At 36.7% G+C, this 18,655-nt stretch overlaps 1 protein-coding gene across 1 annotated transcript in view; it reads right to left on the bottom strand.

The window, feature by feature from the left end:
• JMY (junction mediating and regulatory protein, p53 cofactor) overlaps positions 1 to 18,655 on the bottom strand; it is a 65,490-nt gene that overhangs the window by 26,972 nt on the left and 19,863 nt on the right. Inside the window, exons 3-4 of the mRNA XM_030968008.1 lie at positions 5,151 to 5,301; positions 3,167 to 3,336 (exon numbers count right to left, since the gene is read on the bottom strand). Coding sequence (XP_030823868.1) covers positions 3,167 to 3,336; positions 5,151 to 5,301 — 321 coding nt within the window. The remainder of the gene's footprint in view (positions 1 to 3,166; positions 3,337 to 5,150; positions 5,302 to 18,655) is intronic.

The raw sequence follows: 18,655 nt of genomic DNA, 5'->3' as shown, positions 1-18,655 counted from the left end.
AGCTCACCAAGTTACAGCAGCTGAGTACTTCACCCAGTTGCACTAGTATCTGCCTGATAAAGGACCTTAGCATCTGACAGCTGTACCCTTTGCCCTACAAAGAGCATACACTACAGATGCTGTTAGTTACCTGCTCTGTTTTAGGGGTACCCCACCACTTTATTCAGCTTTCAGGTGCAAAAGAAATGGGAAATTAGTACTGCTGTATGATTCATGGGCAGATATCCTAGCTACATAATAGCTCCCCATGAAAAGTAAAACAAAGACCTTGAATTTCAACAATTTATGTTAAAACTTCATGTAAAATACTCAATGTGTGATAATTCAAAACCATATAATCACTTTTGGACATATTTCAGTACATGCTGTTAAAAATTTCTCTTCTTAATTGAGAGCAATTCTTATGAGTTTTTACCTAATCTGTACTACTAATTTTCTGCATCCTTGGTAGCTCTCACACTGATCAACATAGTGAAAGAAACACAAAGCAATTTAACATGAGAACAGTAGGGGAAGCATTCTGCAGTTGTGCTGGTTTTGGCTGGACTACAGCAAATTTTCTTCTCAGTGTCTGTCTCAGTGCTGTGTTTTGGGTTTGTGCTGAACACAGGGTTGATAATACACAGATGTTTTTGTTACTGCAGAGTAGGGCTTGCACAGAGCCAAGGCCTTTTCTGCTTTTTGTATGGTCACTCTAGCAGGAAAGATGGAAGTGCACTGGAGGCTGGGAAGAGACACAACCAGAACAGGTGACCCCAGCTGATCAAAGGGATATTCCAGACCATGTGACATCACGCCCAGTATACAAAGCAGGGGGAAGAAAGAGGAAGGGAGGGACGTTTGGAGTTAGTGGAGCTTCATATTCCCAAGTCACAGTTACCTGTGATGGGGCCCTGAACTCCTGGAGGTGGCTGAACACTTGTCTGCCCATGGGAAGACATGAATCCTTGTTTTGCTTTGCTCACATGTTTGGCTTTGGCTTTCCCTATTAAACTGTCTTTATCTCAATGAGTTTTCTAGCTTTCAACCCTTCTGATCCCACTTGTGAGGGAGCAAGTGAGCAGCCACATTGATGGCTCTTGGTTGCTGGCTGGGGTTAAAACACCACAGTGGTGGAACAAAAAACTTAAACTGGGGAGATCCAAGTTCAATTTCCTGTAATGCCACAACTTTCTGCACTAATGAAAGAAAATAATCTCTACAGTATTTGTTGCTGCATTTGTACCAATCAGAGAGTGGTTGCCCTCACTGAATCATAGAGTGGCTTGAGTTGGAAGGAATTTGAAATTTCATCAAGTCCCAATCCCTCCACCACAGGCAGGGACACCTTTTACTAGACCAGGTTGCTCATAGCTCCATCCAACCTGGCCTTGAACACTTCTCAGGATGTTGATCCACAACATCTCTGGGCAATCTGTTCCAATGTTGCTCCCTCAAAGTTCAAAGAATTTCTTCCAAAAGTATTTCATCCACCTTCAGTTTAAAGTTATTTCCCCTTCTCTTACTACAATATGACCTTGCAAAAAATTTCTTTTCCAAGACTGTATGTTCAAAAATCCATAGACATTCTGTTGAACACAAACACTTTCCTCAAGTGAAGTCATATCACATTTTTACTCTGAATTGTCATTTTTCTCAGCTAAAATCCAAATGTATTAATTTCTTGAGCATTTTAGTATCTTCAAACAAATATCCTGTTTTTATCTTCTAGAATATAGTAGCTAAATTATTTGCCAGGAGGTATTTCAGTTCTACAAACATTATCTTTATAAGACTGCCACCATTCTTTGGCAAGATGGGATTCCCAGTCAAGTTTCTCACATTCAACTCTTTATACTTAAACTTTTTACATTCTCAGAATACACGATGTGTATCAGAGCAGAAGCTGGTTAGCGCTATCTCGCTATCACTATACTCAGACCCAGAGCTCTCTATACCTTGTAATACACCATCCCAAAGCACTATGGCCATTAGATATTCCTTATTTCTCTGTCCCCAAAAGCCCCAAACTCATAGCTCATTTTCATCCTGATGTATACTACAAGGAATCCTTCCTTTTCCTGTGCAGCCCCTAATACTTGAGCATGTCAGACCAAACACTCACTCATTTACCAGACTGAGATCCCATTCAACAAAAATGCACAGGTCTCAACAAGGAAAAAAATAAAATATGCCACAGAAAGAAGATGCATGGTTACTCTAAGTGAAAATATTCAATATATTTCCAATTAGTTGTGCTGGATTGTCTCATCAACTCTTGACTAAGGATGACAACAGCCTGATAAACTCAGGTTTTCAGACAACTCTTGGATTTCCAAATCTAAAGAGCACTGAAATGCAGTAAACCTATTTTTGTGCTCTGGGTCTTGCATGTACTCTCTCTTCCCTGCAGATCAAGCTGTCTTCTACAGAAGCTCCCAAAATAGACACATAGTCTATCAGCCTTACAAACCTACCAGCCTTTGCAGTGCTAAAGTCGTGAGCTCTCTGGATAACCTTTTCATAACAACACCATCAGTTTAGTCAAATTTTGCTGAAACATTTGAAAAGTTCTCCTAAAACAATCATCTAATTGCTAGAACACATATTAACATTAGTATGACAGAAAATTCTTTGCATCAAACATCCATATGGTAGCAAAGTTTAAAAGAGAATTTGGAACACGGTTACTTTTGAGATGTCATAAAATCCAATAGATGTGGATTTTTTTCCTGCTAAGGCATTTAAGCACAGTTTCATGCATGAACTCTTTCCTCAGGAAGACCGTAACTAGCACAGTCCCCTCTGGAAGACTGCCTTAGTAATTAAGGTAAGCAGAGGAAGAGTGCAACACAACCATCCAGCTACCCATATATTTACTAATGGTCAGATACCTTCCATCTGGAATGTCAGAGCTACTCTGAAAAAGTGGTCATGCCTCAGAGCTAAACTGCAGAGATTACACAGCAGCCAATTTCTGTCCTATCCTTTCTCTTCATTTTACTCATCCCAGTGGATGGCTGTAAACATTAACAGCAAAAACTGTCTTTCTGGTTGACTAACCAGGAAAAGGTGAGCAGAAAACACACATAAGTGGCACAAAACTCACCACACCTACATTGCAACATCAGTTGTCTAACATCGCTTCTTTCTGTGTCATTTTCTACTTGCTGGCATGAAAACTTACCTCCTCTTTCAGCGCATGCTTCTTCTGCTCCAAACAGATTTCTTTAGCACGCATCAACTGCAAAGTCTCCTTAGAAACTGCATATTGAAGCTTTTCCATACGTTCCACTGCTGCTGCCCATGCTGCCTTACCAAATTTTTTCTGGTCTGCTCGCATTCGATCATACACAGCTATAGAAGGAAAAGAAGAGGCAGGCATCTTACTAGCCTACTCTTCAAACACTAGTGATCCTGCTGCAAAGAAAATGCACACATTTGTACTTAATAAAAATCTCATTAATACAACTATTTGGTCTTGAACTGGATCCCAAATTTTCCCCACTTCTGTAACCACCAATTATCAGCTACTAAAGTCTCCAGCTTACCTTAATAACATTTATAGTACAGTCATAAACTAAAGTAAATCTGAAGAGTGAAAAAAATACTACTTAAAACAAAGATTTCAGCTTAACTTCAAGTGCAATTCTGTAAGATCACTGCATGAAATTAAAACAACATCTATCTTTTAACGCAAAATGCAGAAGTCCCTTGCCTGATTCAGATTCACTGTTCTTGGGCCCCAGATAACATCTAGGCAGACACACACAAGATTTTCACCACTGTTAATATACAGGTCATGTGATACTGTACTTAGCATTGCAAAGCAAAAGCCACAGAAGTAATGGAATCAAAGGGGTGGCATTAAGTCACCACATGCTATTACATGCTGTTCTTAGGTAATAAGAAGCACCTTTATGTTTTCATGTGTTTTTCCTCTGCTGCTGTTAATAGTTGGGTATGTAAGACTACCCTGCAATCAGCAGGAGGCCAAGAAAAACCCCAAACATAAAAACCAGGTAAGTAACCTGCATTTTAAAGATCTACACTGTAATCAGCCTTCAGTCATGTCACTTTCCACTGGTTTTGCCAGATCCTGACTGCTGTACATAAAAAATCATGTGAACATAAACAACAAGTAAATATTTACAAATATGCATTATCAACTAGTAGTGTATCTTACTGGCTGCCTATGTCATACTAGAAAAGAAGCAAAGCTGGTTAGTACATTTAGAATTTCCTCTAATTAAATTTATTCCAACCAGCTTTAACCTATTAAGTCATCCAGTCAGAGTAAGGTGAAATTTCACATTAACTTGGGTGGTCACTGAACAGAGTAAAATTGCAGCGCCTGCATCTCTTGAGTCAGATGTAGCAGTCATGTACAGAGATGACAAGAGACCTACCAGTCAAAAAAGGATTTCTCCTGTGGATCTTGCACAATCACTATCACCAAGGCAAAGAAAGAAACAGGGACCTGCAGTTAGGCAGGGGAGGACACCAGGACAAACTTTGTCAGTGAACTAGAAAAAGGTCTGTTTGCCCTATTAAACTGGTTATTTAAGTTAAAATGGTACAAGGATGAGAGCACGGGTGTACATACCAAGTCATCTGACCTCACTTTACTGTACCACTTTTTAGTAAAACCATCACATTCTTCAAACACAGAAAAGCTAAGGTTATATCCATGAAGGCTTCTGAACAAAACAGCAGCTTTCATTGAGCAGTTAAACTGAGCTGTTGCTTAATGCTTAGTTATGAAAAAAAACACTGAAAGGCAAGGAAGACTAGAAAAGGAAGTCAACTGAAAGACAATTAACATTTACCATGAGGGTCTGCCACATCCAGTACAGAAAACAGAATCCACCAGGGACTCTATGCTCCTAAATCCTTTGCAAATACAGAGTACCACTAATACAATTACATTGAGAAAGTGGCTGTAAAACTTCTACTTAAAATTTCTATTCTGTTCACAGCTGATGATGTTCTGAAAAGGTTTACAAGTGAAAGATTCAAATAGACACAGAAGAAAAAACAAATAGGAATGATAACTGCATTTTCCTCATGAAGGATTGATGAAAAAAATAACTCACGGAACAACGCAGACATAGTAAACATTAAATAATTTAATTTTTTATGTGATGGATATGATGACAGGAAATAACTACCTTTTTGTGTTTTAGCTGTTATTTCAAAATATTTAACTGTAAGATCTTGAATAGAAAGCACAGCCATGTGAGCTTTTTTCTGCCAATCAGCGTCTTCTTTTTGCAGACTCTCAATTCTTCTGGGGCCCAGGTAGTCATTCTCTATTGAGATCTGAAAATAAATCAGCCCATAATTAAAAATACAATTAATTGCAGCTATTCTGCCAACAGCAAACAGTTTCAGGGCTAAGAAAGAAAATGCAACGAAACGGAGATACAACTACCACCCACAGTTTCTACTCAACAGGAAAAAACTCTTTGGAAGCACTCCTTCCTCTTGAAAAAGTACATCCATCTTTCATAATTATTGTTCTTACTGGACACATAAAACCCACATATATAAGCTTGATTTGTCAGCATCTTTTTATTATGTATCTTTTTACCTGCAGATTACATGCTTCATCCAGGCTCTCTTCCAGCCTGGACTATTTCATTCTGAAGTAAATAAATGCTCTTTGATCAGAATGAAGCTGGCAATCATGGTAGTGCTAAGTGAGGATCAACATTTTAGAAGTTTTTCTTTGTTACAGATGACTTAAAAAAGTATATTTTCCTAGTGCCTGGGAACTCAAATATCCTTTCATTGCCAAGATCAGGGCAATTTTATTCTGAGGTTCCAACTATCTGAAGCCAATAAAAGACTTAGAGTTTGTTTTACAATTAATAAATACATAGCTTTCTCTCCCAAACCTGAGAATTTCTACACACCACTCACACTACAACAACAGACTAAAAATTTAAGCTGCTCATGCAATACCAAAGTATTAATTATTAATATTTTCCATATCTATCAGTCAAGAAGACACCTTAAGAGTACAGGCAAAACTGAACAAAGCCAAAAGTGCTCATAACTTTGTATATCCCTGAATATTTCAACCTGAAGTTCTAGTGCCTCCAGTATTAATCTTGATTTCACAGAGCTTCAATTTGGTCTAAATAGCCATTCCACTCAAATTGCAAGTGAAAGGTTTTTAAGTGACTGTTCAGGACCTACTTCTGCATACCCACTTGTCTCTGTCTCTCAGACGGATTATTTTCACAAGTAAAACCAAATAGATGCCTTCTAAATACTTGTTCATTTCTTGAAAAACACTTAGACATTAATAAGGTATTTGAATCTACTTCTTTTTTATTTCCAAAACTCTCAGAAAGGCAACAGATGAAGCATAATGTGGACAAGTGTTAAGTGAATAAAACTTACTCGATACATTGTAACATGTCATTCTATGGAGCAGGTATGCGCCATGTTTCACACAGGCAATACTTATGAGTGGACAAACAGGTTTCCAAATAAATATTGAAGTGTGGACATATATATATACACACACACACACACACACACATCAGTGAATTACTCACTGGTGAAATTAATGCTTTCCATTTACACAGAACTCTGAAACAGCTAATTCATTTGTGAAACTGGATAAAAAGCAACACAGTTAAAAGTCATCCTTTTCTGCTCCTCGGTAGAGATGAGGTAACTTGACACTGAATAGACAAAGGATCACTGATAATGTGAGTAACGTTCTTTTTAGGCATGAGTTCTAGGAGCGTAAGCCTCAAAATAACATTTTTTCATAAAGTTTTGTCTGCCAAATATTACTCACACATGGTGGAACCTAAAGAGTTTTATGATTGCATAATATAATTGTATCTTTGTTCTCTAGAGCAAGTATTTACAAATAACAAAAAAGGGAAGCATCTTTTCATTATCCACAATCCCAAGTATGTCATCCATATATCACAGTTAGCACTAAAGGTACTCATAAAGCAACACAGAGAAAACGCAAGAAGTCAAGCTTTAATCAACTGCATGAAGAAGAACAGATCAACAACTTGCCTTCAGGCTGCAGGAACAGTGGCACACTTAATAGAAGTGTGAAAGGAGCCCCAGAAAGATAAAATGGATAGAAACTTTTCCCTAATGTTGCTTGATCTTCCTTCATGCTTGCCCACATCTACACATCTAGCCAGATAGTCAAACTCTTAGAACATGGTTCTTAAATATCTTGCAGTACAATCAAAAAAATCAAAGGTACAGCTAATGTTCATGTTTGGACTTTGCATTCTACAGCTTGGATAAGGGACACACACACAGAGTGTTAACTTTCTGGCTCTGAAGACACGAAATAATGGAGGATGGATGTGCTGGTTTTGGCTGGATTAATATTCTTCGTATTAGCTGGTAGGGGCTCTGTTTTGGAATTGTGCTGCAAACAGTCTTAGTAATACAGGGATATTTTAGCTACTGCTAAGCAGCGCTGACACAGAGCCAGGCCTTTTCTGCTTCTCATCCCACTCCACTAGTGAGGAGACTGGGAGTTCCTCCCAGTAGGAAAGGGAAACAAGTGGGAAAGCTGACCCCAGCTGACCAACAGAGACATTCTACACCATAGAGCACTGTGCACAGCAATAAAGCTGAGGGAAGCAGGCAATGTTCAGAGGGATGAGTGTTTGTCTTTCTAAGTCACTGTTACCCTGCACTCTTGGAGACAGCTGAACACTTGCCTGCCCATAGGAATCAGTGAATGAACTCCCTGTTTTGCTTTTTTCATGCACATAGCTTTTGCTTTGCATATTGACCTGTCTTTATCTCAACTCACGAGTCTTCTCAGTTTTACTCTTCCTATTCTCTTCCCACCACCACTGAGCTAGAGTGAGCAAGCAGCCGTATGGGGTTTAGTTGATGGTCACAGTTCAACTATGACAAAGAATGAGGCTCTCACTATTACAAAGGCAGTGTCCAATCTAAAGGTGAAGACAGAATCTAAGTACGAGTGGAGAACTGTCTTTGACAGGTGAAATATCCCACATGCTTTCTTAATAAAGCTGAATGGCTAGAAGCTAAGGATGAACCTTAAACTGAAAAGCTTGCTCCCTTCACTTCTGAAGCTGTTGGACCAGAGTACCACAACTACAACCTCTCCACAGCTATGACAGCCTGAGAGAACTGAGGTTCAAGGTGACAAATTCCAAATGAGAAAGTTCAAGAGCAAGCTTCCAGGCTGGAGTAACAGTCACAAACATCTTTGTTACTCTTCCGATACATGAAAGACAGGATCTAATTTTGGGAAAAGCAGACTTGTCAAAAGGTGACTCCAGAACAGTATTCAAAATAGAGTCTGCACTGCCTCCTTGAAGACAGCTCCCACCTGTGTTTCTATTAGGTCAATGACTTTCTGAGTGGCAAACTTTAGGAGTTCCTTTGGTGCCTCAGATCTAGATGGCTAGTGCTCCCTGCTTCTCACTTCAGGCTTGTGATTTCCCTGCCCAAGCTTGCTCTGCTGGAATTGCCTGACACACATGCCCGTGGCCTTCTGAGACCCGCTCCATTGACCTAAAGGTGGTCCAATGCTCCCTGTGGGAAAACCAGTCTCTTCCCATCCAGCCACTTCATTCCACCTGATTCAATTTTGCCATCAAAAAGTAAAAATGAAAAATAGTTATCAAAAAGAAACAATAAAAAAACGCAGTATAAAAGAAAATACTGATCGCAACCTTTCCAAAGGTAATTACAGTCATTCCTTATAATCAAAACCAAGTAACTATGACAAACTAGAAGACAGAGGGTGTACAAAATGATACTTTTAGCCATGGACCTGGCACGCTTTGGGAAAACATATTAAAAAGAGATAGCCTTATTATGAGTGCGCATCCTGACAGCATCAACAACTTAGAAGAATTACCAGTTCTCAAGTGCAACCTAGCTAGAGAATTACTGTAATCTACTGGTCATTAATTAAACTTATGCTTGTCATCCTTTCTGGGCACGACACAGAATCTCCAGAGGAAAACAGAGATGAAGAACTGAGACATGGGGGTGAAAAATATATGATCCCCCTTGCCAGACAGCTGTCTGGGCATTATATCTCAGTCCAACAAAATGCCACTAGAGAAAATCTATACAAATATATATTAAATCATAATATTAAATTTAAAAAATATTACTTTGGTACATTTATATACCAGATAGAAATTATTCATAGCATATGTTATCACAGGAAATAGAAAGTAAGCCCATGGGGGGAAAGAGACAGCTTAAATGAAGACCACAGCTGTAATACAGGGAAAAGTTGAGAAGTAAAAATAAGGAACATGCTTTTGGAGTTTGAAGCTTATGAAATGGCAAGTTTTCTCCCCACCTGCAAACACCTCCAGGACAGAAGTGACCACTCCCTCATTTTGTCCTAGCTAAGAATTTAAAAAGGAAAAGGGAGTAGCCACGGACTATTAAACGTCAACATGAACAGGCTTGTGAGTCTTGAAGACTTTGTTTTCTATATTATCTTCAATAATTAATCACCTTGATGTAAGACAACAACTCTCATTATGGAATTAAAGGAAGCTCTAACATGCTTCTGCATTCCATTATTGTTTGCAATACATGCATACTCTGTTTATGCTTTATTTTGCTCACCTTTATGATGCAAGCATCTTCAGTTTTTACAGCCCATAAAAGAGCGTATGTCATTTTAGAAACTAAACAAATAATTTTTAAATTACTATTATCCATGTTAAATATGACTAAAAGAAGGCAAGAACAACTCAAAAGTGCTGTCACCTAATGACATTTCTTGTAAAATTGTGTATCTACTTCTGATTTAATTATATTTTTAGTTAAAAATTAAGAAAGTCTAATGTAATTGAAGTGTATTCCCAACCTAAAAGGTTTTGCAGTTACCTAACATTTTTTCAAAGTGAGCTTTTGGCCTGGAATTGCTCATTTGGACTCAAAAGTTTTGGAGAAAGCCTGGTCTACAGAAAAATCTCTAATCTCACAACTAGATGAGAAGCCAAATCTTCAGTTTCTCTTCTACTCATCACTTTACCAATAAAACAATCCAGCTATTCTTCCTTTAAAAATCCTATATTCTCCTTGAGAGGAATCCAAGCTCCACAGTAAAATTTACTATGATTTTTTTTCCCCGATGATGAAGCTTGCTTTTGCAGACTTTCATGTTTTACAAGTTTTACTTCAAATGATGCTTTGAAGCTAAGAAAACTATGACAGCTTTCACAAAAGTGGTTATTGCAAAAGACAGAAGAAGGGATAGAAACAGCAGAAGCCATTAACTTCAACACATCGCACAAACACCTATTTTCATCAGCTATTGCTTCAGACTAATGGAACATAAAAGAATGCATCTCAACACTGTATTGATATGTTTCTGAAGGAGAACAAATGAATTCTTCAGAGAAAACAAACTGAAAGGAGGCTCCTAAACTAGCCCATAAGCAAATGAGGATGGACCAACAGAGGCAATGCTGTACTGGAAATATCCTTCTCTGGAACAGTTGGCAAATTACGGTTAAGTTATGAAGAGACTAAAGTAAGCTTATTGAGAGAAAATATGAGCAACAGGCCTGAAACGCTGGGATACATATATATTATACATCTACTAAGTGAAGGTCTTTAATTATTTTCATGTTTTTTTCTGGACAATGGGCAAGATTGACAGAAGTAAGACTTGGCTCAGGCCATGTAATAACTTAGGCAGGTATATGTCACATCTCTCCAGCTCCCTTTCTTATTCTTCTCCTGGATGAACTTGTAATAGGTGGAAAAGGAGAAAAATGTGACCTGTAACAGCAGATCAGTTAATTAGAACAAAAAAAAATTCAGCTGAGTCAGTACTGCAGATGACAGTGGCAAAACACAAAATGGAAATGGCTTTATACATGAAAGCATGTTTCAGATCAAAGGCTCAGCTATCTGCCTTCTCCAAGAGGTCAAACAAGCAAGTCCAACCACTGCCTGCCAGCCAGAAAACACACATTTCAGTATCTAGTCAGAGACTTCTCAAAGTTAGTCCTACAAACTTTTTTGTTGTTGTTGTTTTTAATTTAACTGTGCTCCCAGCTGTTAACACCAACCCAACACTATTTCCCCAAATAAGTTATAATTCTGTACATACAGCTCTGAATACATTAAGTGAAAGCATTCAGCTTTGAAAAGGGCTTCACAGTTTTACCCTAAAGAATATGGACATGGACTTCAATATTAATACATAAAAACCCATTTAGTTTGAATGGTCTAGATTCCTCAAAATATCTGGCACCTGGGACTAAAATACAAACTGCAGGAGTTTTTATTATCTTAAAACACAAGAGAACAACATATACAATTCAGTCAAGACTGTAAAGGAAGCAACAAACCAAAAGGCAACAAGATGTTAGGACATACAGAAAGAAGACTGGATAGTAATGTCATACTACTGTGAAGTGCAGTGGTGAATGTTTTTTCCAGAATGATGGAGAATGCTGAAAAACTATAAAGCAGTCAGAAGAGAAAAATCATAGAAGATGTAGGTTAGGGCAAGCATAAGAGGAAAGACTGGGTTTATTTAACTGGTATTTTTTCCCAAGACACACAAGAATTTATGTAAAGAAGTAAAGTGTTAAAACCACTAAGCTACAGTATTTTATATTGGAAATTGACAGAATTAAAGCTAAACAGTGTACCCAGCATTACGCCTTCCTTAGTTGTTTGTCTGTATAGCATAAAACCTTTCTATACATTTCAGCTTCACTGACTGAGACCTAGACTAAAAGAAAGTTCACCTTCAAAAAGAAAGATTTTTTCAGAAAATATACTTTTAAGAAGACATATTCTTCTAGTTACTTGAAAATGTTGTTTAAGCCAAGTTAACTCAAAGGCAAGTGGGCTTGAGTGTTTCCAGACAGTTTCCAGTTTCTGTTTGTGCATGAAAATAACTGGATGGATTTTTAACTCTTCAGTTAAAAAAAACTTATTATATGCAATAGACAAAATATTAAGTGTATATATATATATCAAGAGTTCATCAAAATATGGTTGACAATTTTTATATACCGATACACTGAAAAGAGAGTAATAGTGATAAAAGTATTAACCAAAAAAAATCAGATTAAAGACATATAAATAGCCATGAACGTAGATACTGAAAATAACTAACAACTAGCAAATAAAGCCTGATAAGTTTCAGTATGAAGTTAGAAAATATGATGAAAGCTTACAAAAAGGGTTTTTTCACTACTGAAAAAGCACTACTGAAAAGAAGTACTAAAAAGTACTAGATTTCAAGCAATTAAGATATTTACGTAAAAAATCTTTTTGTAAACTCTCAGCAAATTTTTCAACCTCTGAAGGCCTTCAGTCCCTCTCCTTGATTTCCACAGTTTGAATAACATTGCATCAAGGTCGCCTCTTTTTCCCTCTTTCCCTATCTCCAACACTGAAAAGAAAAATAAAACAACATACATTTCTAGGTTTCACCCTCCTTGACTCTAATCCTCAGGGACACATAATTTAGAATCTTCTGCATGTTCACCAGCCTTTCCGAGTTCCATCAAGATGCCTTTTTGAATGGATACACTGATTCTGCATTTTTCTGCACTATTTCCTCCATTACTAGCACTTGAGGAAAAAAATAAATGAAGACAAGTTACAGATACATTGCTAACTCCCAAATTCTTTTACATGCCTGCTAAACTGATGGTTAATCTGAATCATTAATAGCCACTGATGATTCTCCTTTTGAACACATATATATTTGGTGTCCACAGTTCAACTGTGGAAATTATTGCCACAGAACTTGTAAGGTGTACTAAGAGCTTGTTTCTGCCTTATTTGTAGGTTGTTTTAGAGCACCACAGGTTCATTGAGGTACCCCTATTTTCTACACTTTCTACCCCTTAACATTCATGATTTATGTATCTTTCTGATCTTTGATAAATCACGTGCTTTCCAAATTAAAGCAATCCAATCTTTTACTCTGGTCTAGCACTGACGATGCTTAATAGGAAAACACCCTTACGTTCCATACTGTCATTATTCTGATACTGTGGTATGTTTTTGAGAGAAAGAAACTAAAACTCTGACATTCAAGATGCAAATATACCATGAATGCACACCAAAGTATGATGTTTTCTATTTGGTGTCGGGACCCAGGACACACCTCTGGCTGTCCAGGACACCAGGACCCCTGCTAGGGGTCTCAGAGACCCTGTCACAGAGCCCAAGACACCTGTGGTTTTGATTATGACCCATGGAGCAAATTACCAACCTTATATGAAGATCAGCAAGCCACAACAGTTTAGGTAGAATAATAGTGAAATTATCACGGGCTAGAAAAGAAGATTTTGGGTTTTTTGGTATGGGGGTTCAGGAGGCAAGATGGAGAGAACTGGGTGTGTCCAGCCTTTCTCCTTCTTCTTGGCCTTCATCTTCTGCTGTGATGTTAGCACTTGGGGATTGGTTTAGAATATAGGTGCACTGTCTAACATGGGTGATAGGTATTGGAAGGTAAAGGTAAATATGATATACGTAATTTGTGGTATAAGAGACGGCGCAGCCTTGGGGACGGGCGGAGAGCGTCGTGGCTGCCTTGCTGGTCAGACCTCTGTCTGCCAGGGAGAAAATTTTGTAGATAAGACTTAATAAACAACCTGAAGACCGAAAAACAAAGAGTCCAGTCTCATTCTTCAGAGCCTGGGGTCGCTCCCTGGACCACCCAACTCACCTCGGGGGCAGAGAACAAGCAGCCGACCCCGAGAATTTGGTGCTTGGCAAAAGCACCATTTTGCTGCATTTGGCAGCAAACTCAAGATAAATCTTATACATTTTTCCTCAAGAGTAGTAGCTAGTTAATTAGGTGCACATAAATATGCATATCTGTTTTTGGAGGTTGTCATCAACCTTCTGTGTATGCATTAATTTTTACTTATTGCAATTTCACCTACCATTTTATTATCCAAACCAGCTTTTTGTACTGCGACTTTTAAAAAAACTAAACAATAGACCTTACAGCATTCTAACATAATAAAATTTTTCTACAAGTCTTATTAACCACTTTTATAGCTGAATACCTAGAGCAGTCTTGTACTCTACTCATTTTGCAGACAAGAAGATTTAACCAATCAAGACACACACCACAGTTTTGTAGTCAGCTATCTCTTACCGGGAACTAAGTTTCATTAAATGATTTAGGGTACCAGCCTGCTTTCTATCAGATTGCCTCTTTGGAACATGTTTCTTTTTGAGAAAGTCCATAAGGTCCTGACTTTAAGTCAGCAAAATATTCTGTTCTGAGTTCATATAACAGTCTAGAAAATTTATAGTCCAGACTGTAAACAGAGACTGACATACAATCCTCTTGAATCAAACTATAAAGACAATTAGCATAATTCACCACATTGCAGCATATTCTCAAACAAGCAAGCAGTAATTTCCCTGAAGTTTCTATTTTGCATAAACTTAGATTCTTCTCCAGTCTACAGGTTTTTCAAAAGCTATGTTTATTTAAGTATTATTCCTAATGATGTGAGGACACACATTCAGCTGCAAATAGATTTTTAAAAAAGTTGAAAATCCTTTGATGTTTTACAGTTTCTGCAAAACATCTTTATGTGATTAGAGACTTTTAAAACAAAATATTCTGTAAGTACTTTTAAAAGTAATTCTCTCAGTTTTGCCAGCTGTTCTTATCTCTAAATTTCTTTTCCCTTGAACTTGTTTCATACTTCATTAAACAATTTTTAACCAAAATTTTACATGTTCAATACAATGTAATTTATTTTTAAGTACTCAATTTTGCATAAATCAAAGTTAAATTATTTATAAAGTTCACTACTGCAATTCACCACCATATATTAAACAAAGGAATTCAAAGATAGTTTGAGCTAGAACTGTATTTTTAATATATCAGAATCTGCATAAGTGAGCTAGAGAGGGAAGCAAACTTTCAGACAGACTAACAAAAGATTTCAAAATTTTTAAAAGCAGGATGTTATGAATCATCAACATATATGCTGCTCTAATCTCTAGCTTCCAGTGATAGACTTCAATATTAATGTATCCGGAGTCATTAAAATCTCTTCACATTCACGTGAACTAACATGCAAGTAAAAATCATTAACATATAAGCAATGAAGCTAAGAGTATGTTTAATATATTTAACATACAGTAAAATTTTTCAATGCACTCATTTCCTGGAGATGAGCTGAGATGTAATGGTGGCTCTAACCTTTCACCCATAATGAGATATTATCAGTTTCCAGTTAAGCAAAACCAGCTCAACTCAGACCTTCCATAATGCATGTTTTGAAGTTTTGCTGGCATCTACATGTAGGTTGTGAAGCAATTTGTTACATTTTATCTTTAGTCCAATATCAAGGACATCCAAAAAAACCTCAAGCATGAAAAGAGAAGGCCTCCCACTGATTTCACTTGGCGTTTGAACAAACCCAGTGCCTATTCATCATGACTGAAGTACTGTCCACAACTACAAGGCCATAAAAATTCTATGTAGCAAGGTAGTTTATTTGACTGTATGAAGACTGGTGAACACAGACGTACAGACCAAAAAGGGTTTGAGGTTTAGCCCATGAAGTAATTTTTTAAAATAACTTTTTTGTCTTTTCTAATTTACCAGATTCGGTATTCTGTATCGAAGAAGCCTTCATGTCTTAGTCTTACAGGACTTAAAGCTTGATTACAGTAACCTGGCCAGTAGTTCTACAGCCAAGTATCAACCACTAACTCATCGCTCCCTTACATACTTTCTGAAGAACACAGCACTATATATGGAGGATCTCACAAAGTTTAGATTTAACTTTCTGAAATCAAAGGCACCAGAACAGAGGTACCTACTCTGATTTTTCCAAATTTCAGAAACACTTAGCATTTTTATTTCCAGCTATTGATGACTACTACCTCCAACTTTTCTGCTATGGCAATGTGTGTTCTGCACACACAAAAAATAAGCAATTTTTCACAGGGAAATTATTTATTTTGATTAAGGAAAAATTTGTGGGCATAAATGTGAAACATTTTTAGAATCAAAAATTTAACACCCTTTCTTAGTTGCCAAGTAGTCTGATTCTTAGCAAAAAGAGTATCTTAAATTCCATTTAAAATCCAACATCAATGCTAGATTAATCTATGAACATGGTTTATCCTGTAGTTTTATGTTCACAGTTGCCTTCCCAGTTCTTGGAAGAATATACAGAGAGCCCAAAACATGTAACAGCATTTGAGTATCAAGCTTCACTTGCCTGGTGCCTATATAATATGCAATAAAATCAGAAAGAAAAGGTGAAATCAGAAGAAAAGGGCCAGTAATGCATATAGTCAAATTACCATGGTAGAACTCACTGCTTGAATGTCTTTACATATTATTACAACTAAACCAGCAACAGTCCGTAATTAAATCAGAAAATGCCTATACAAATCCAGCCCAGCTTTTATGTATATAAAAAAATGTAATACCGTCTTCAATTCCTTTGTTATGCCTTCTCCAGCATTCAGTGAACATATGGACTGTTTGGTTGGCTTATAAATACAACTTTTCATATTTACCTTACAAAATACAGTCACACTAAACACACTGAGTATATCTAGTAAGTGAATCTTATATTTTAATCTTGAAATTAGTTCAGACTTGCCTCTTTGATAGGCATTTCTCAATTTGATAATACCATTCATTACAAGCTGGCTTTTATTTCTGTGTCCCTCATAAAGGCCTTGGGGCAAGCAAGGTTGTTCCCATATCATACAAAGATTTAAGTCCAAAACACAGCTGTGCTTGTAATGCTCAGCTTTTGCAAGAATGCATGGTATCTGGTAAGCATCTTGACATGCTTGGAGAGAAGTCCCCATGGATTTGAGCAGCACTTACATATAAAGAGCATTTATATAAACAAAACCAGGTTTCTGATGCTGGAAGCCCAAAAAAAGACAAGCATATCACTTACTGAACACATTGTTCTAGGGTCAGATGACTAGCCCGTAACTAAGCAGAAATGCCATTAGAAGTTACTTTTCCACAGTGACATTTCATTTCATAATAATCCAGCTTTTTTCCTTTCATGATCTTATACCTTTTTCATCCTGCTTTTCAAATTCAGAAATATTTAATTACTTCACAGCTTTGACTCTTCACACACCTAAATGTTCCATCCTTTACACTAAATGAAGCAAAATACACCTGAAAAATTAGCCTACGATCAAAATATAAAATGCAACAAGATTCTATCATGTCTATAATGGGCAGCAGTAATCTACATTTCCAAGCTTCCACATGGTTTCTAACCTTGTTATGAACTTTCATTCTGAGTTGTTTTGTTTGTTGTTTGGTTTGGTTTTTTGTTTGGTGGGTTTTTTCCCCCAAAGAAGGAATCTGGGTACAATACAGATGTCCCTCTCCAGTAAGCTTCCACTGAAGACAAAACTTTGTTTTTGTTTTTCCCTTGCCTCCTATAGGCTTGTCTCTTCCTTAAAATTTCACAGGAACAGCAGAAATTTAACACCATATGACATGTATTCCAATTTTTATGTCCTGCTCCAAAATCAGAAAACACTCTTCCCAAAGATTATGGGTGATGTAATTAACTTCCTTCTAAACTCACTGTGAAAACTGACAAAATTAAGCTCATTAAAAAACTTAAAACCTTCCAAATTCTTAAAAAAACCCCAAAAACCAAACCAAACGAAAACAACTTCCCCACAAATCAGAAACAGAAACCTAATACAGAAAAGGTCTGAAACATTAAAGCCTGCCAGAAAAACATATGCAGCAAGTTAATACAAACCATTTCATGCACAAGTTCTATTTATAAAACATTTCTTCAACCCTAGCTACCCAGTATAATATATGTTTTGTCATCATAGATACAAGTACTGCTTTCTATCAAATTATGAAAAGAAAAACAAGAGATGGCATCTTTCTCTACAGCATTATACAGACAACCAAGTTTTTTAACTCACAAATTGCCAAGTTAGGAAGAGAACACAGTGTACCTTAGAAGAAATTATGTATTACTAAAATAATCAACCACAGAACACATCTCTGAAGCTTATCAACATTAATATTTAAGGAAGAATATTAAATGATGCATTTTAAAATCAGAATTCGAGATTAAAAAAATCAAAACAGAGCAAAACACAACATAACTCTTAATATGTATATCTACTCATTTTAGTATTTACTTTTCTTATTTGACAAAAGAACAAACAAATAATATTTTTCTCTACCACAAATTCCAATAAAATGGGAATTATTTCACCATGCTTTGAAGAAAGCATATTAATAAATGAAGTGTTTATAGGCTTCAACTGTATCATACGTCTGAAAAAAAATATTCATGCCAATTCTCAGTGCAGCAACATCATTCAAGAGAAGAAAAAGCACTTTTAGTTAAAACATCATCACATTATAATATGAGTTACTGATTTTTCTGAAAAATTATTTTAGGCTCACAACAATATGTCAAAATAAAACTAGTACATCATAAATCCTTTTGCCTCCCTCATTCTTTCTCAAAACCAGAGATGAACGCTATTTTTAAGCTGAAAACAGTAAAAAAATTGTTGGCTAACTGAACAAGGTATCAAGCTGAGATAAAATGACATTTACCATATAGATTAAATGAAATAAAATTTTAGCTTAGAATCAGAAGGCTGTAGTCTTAATCATCTGCACAGGAAC

This window comes from Camarhynchus parvulus, chromosome Z (assembly GCF_901933205.1).
Source record: "Camarhynchus parvulus chromosome Z, STF_HiC, whole genome shotgun sequence".
Lineage (NCBI taxonomy): Eukaryota > Metazoa > Chordata > Aves > Passeriformes > Thraupidae > Camarhynchus > Camarhynchus parvulus.
This window is presented reverse-complemented; position numbering and strand designations above follow the sequence as displayed.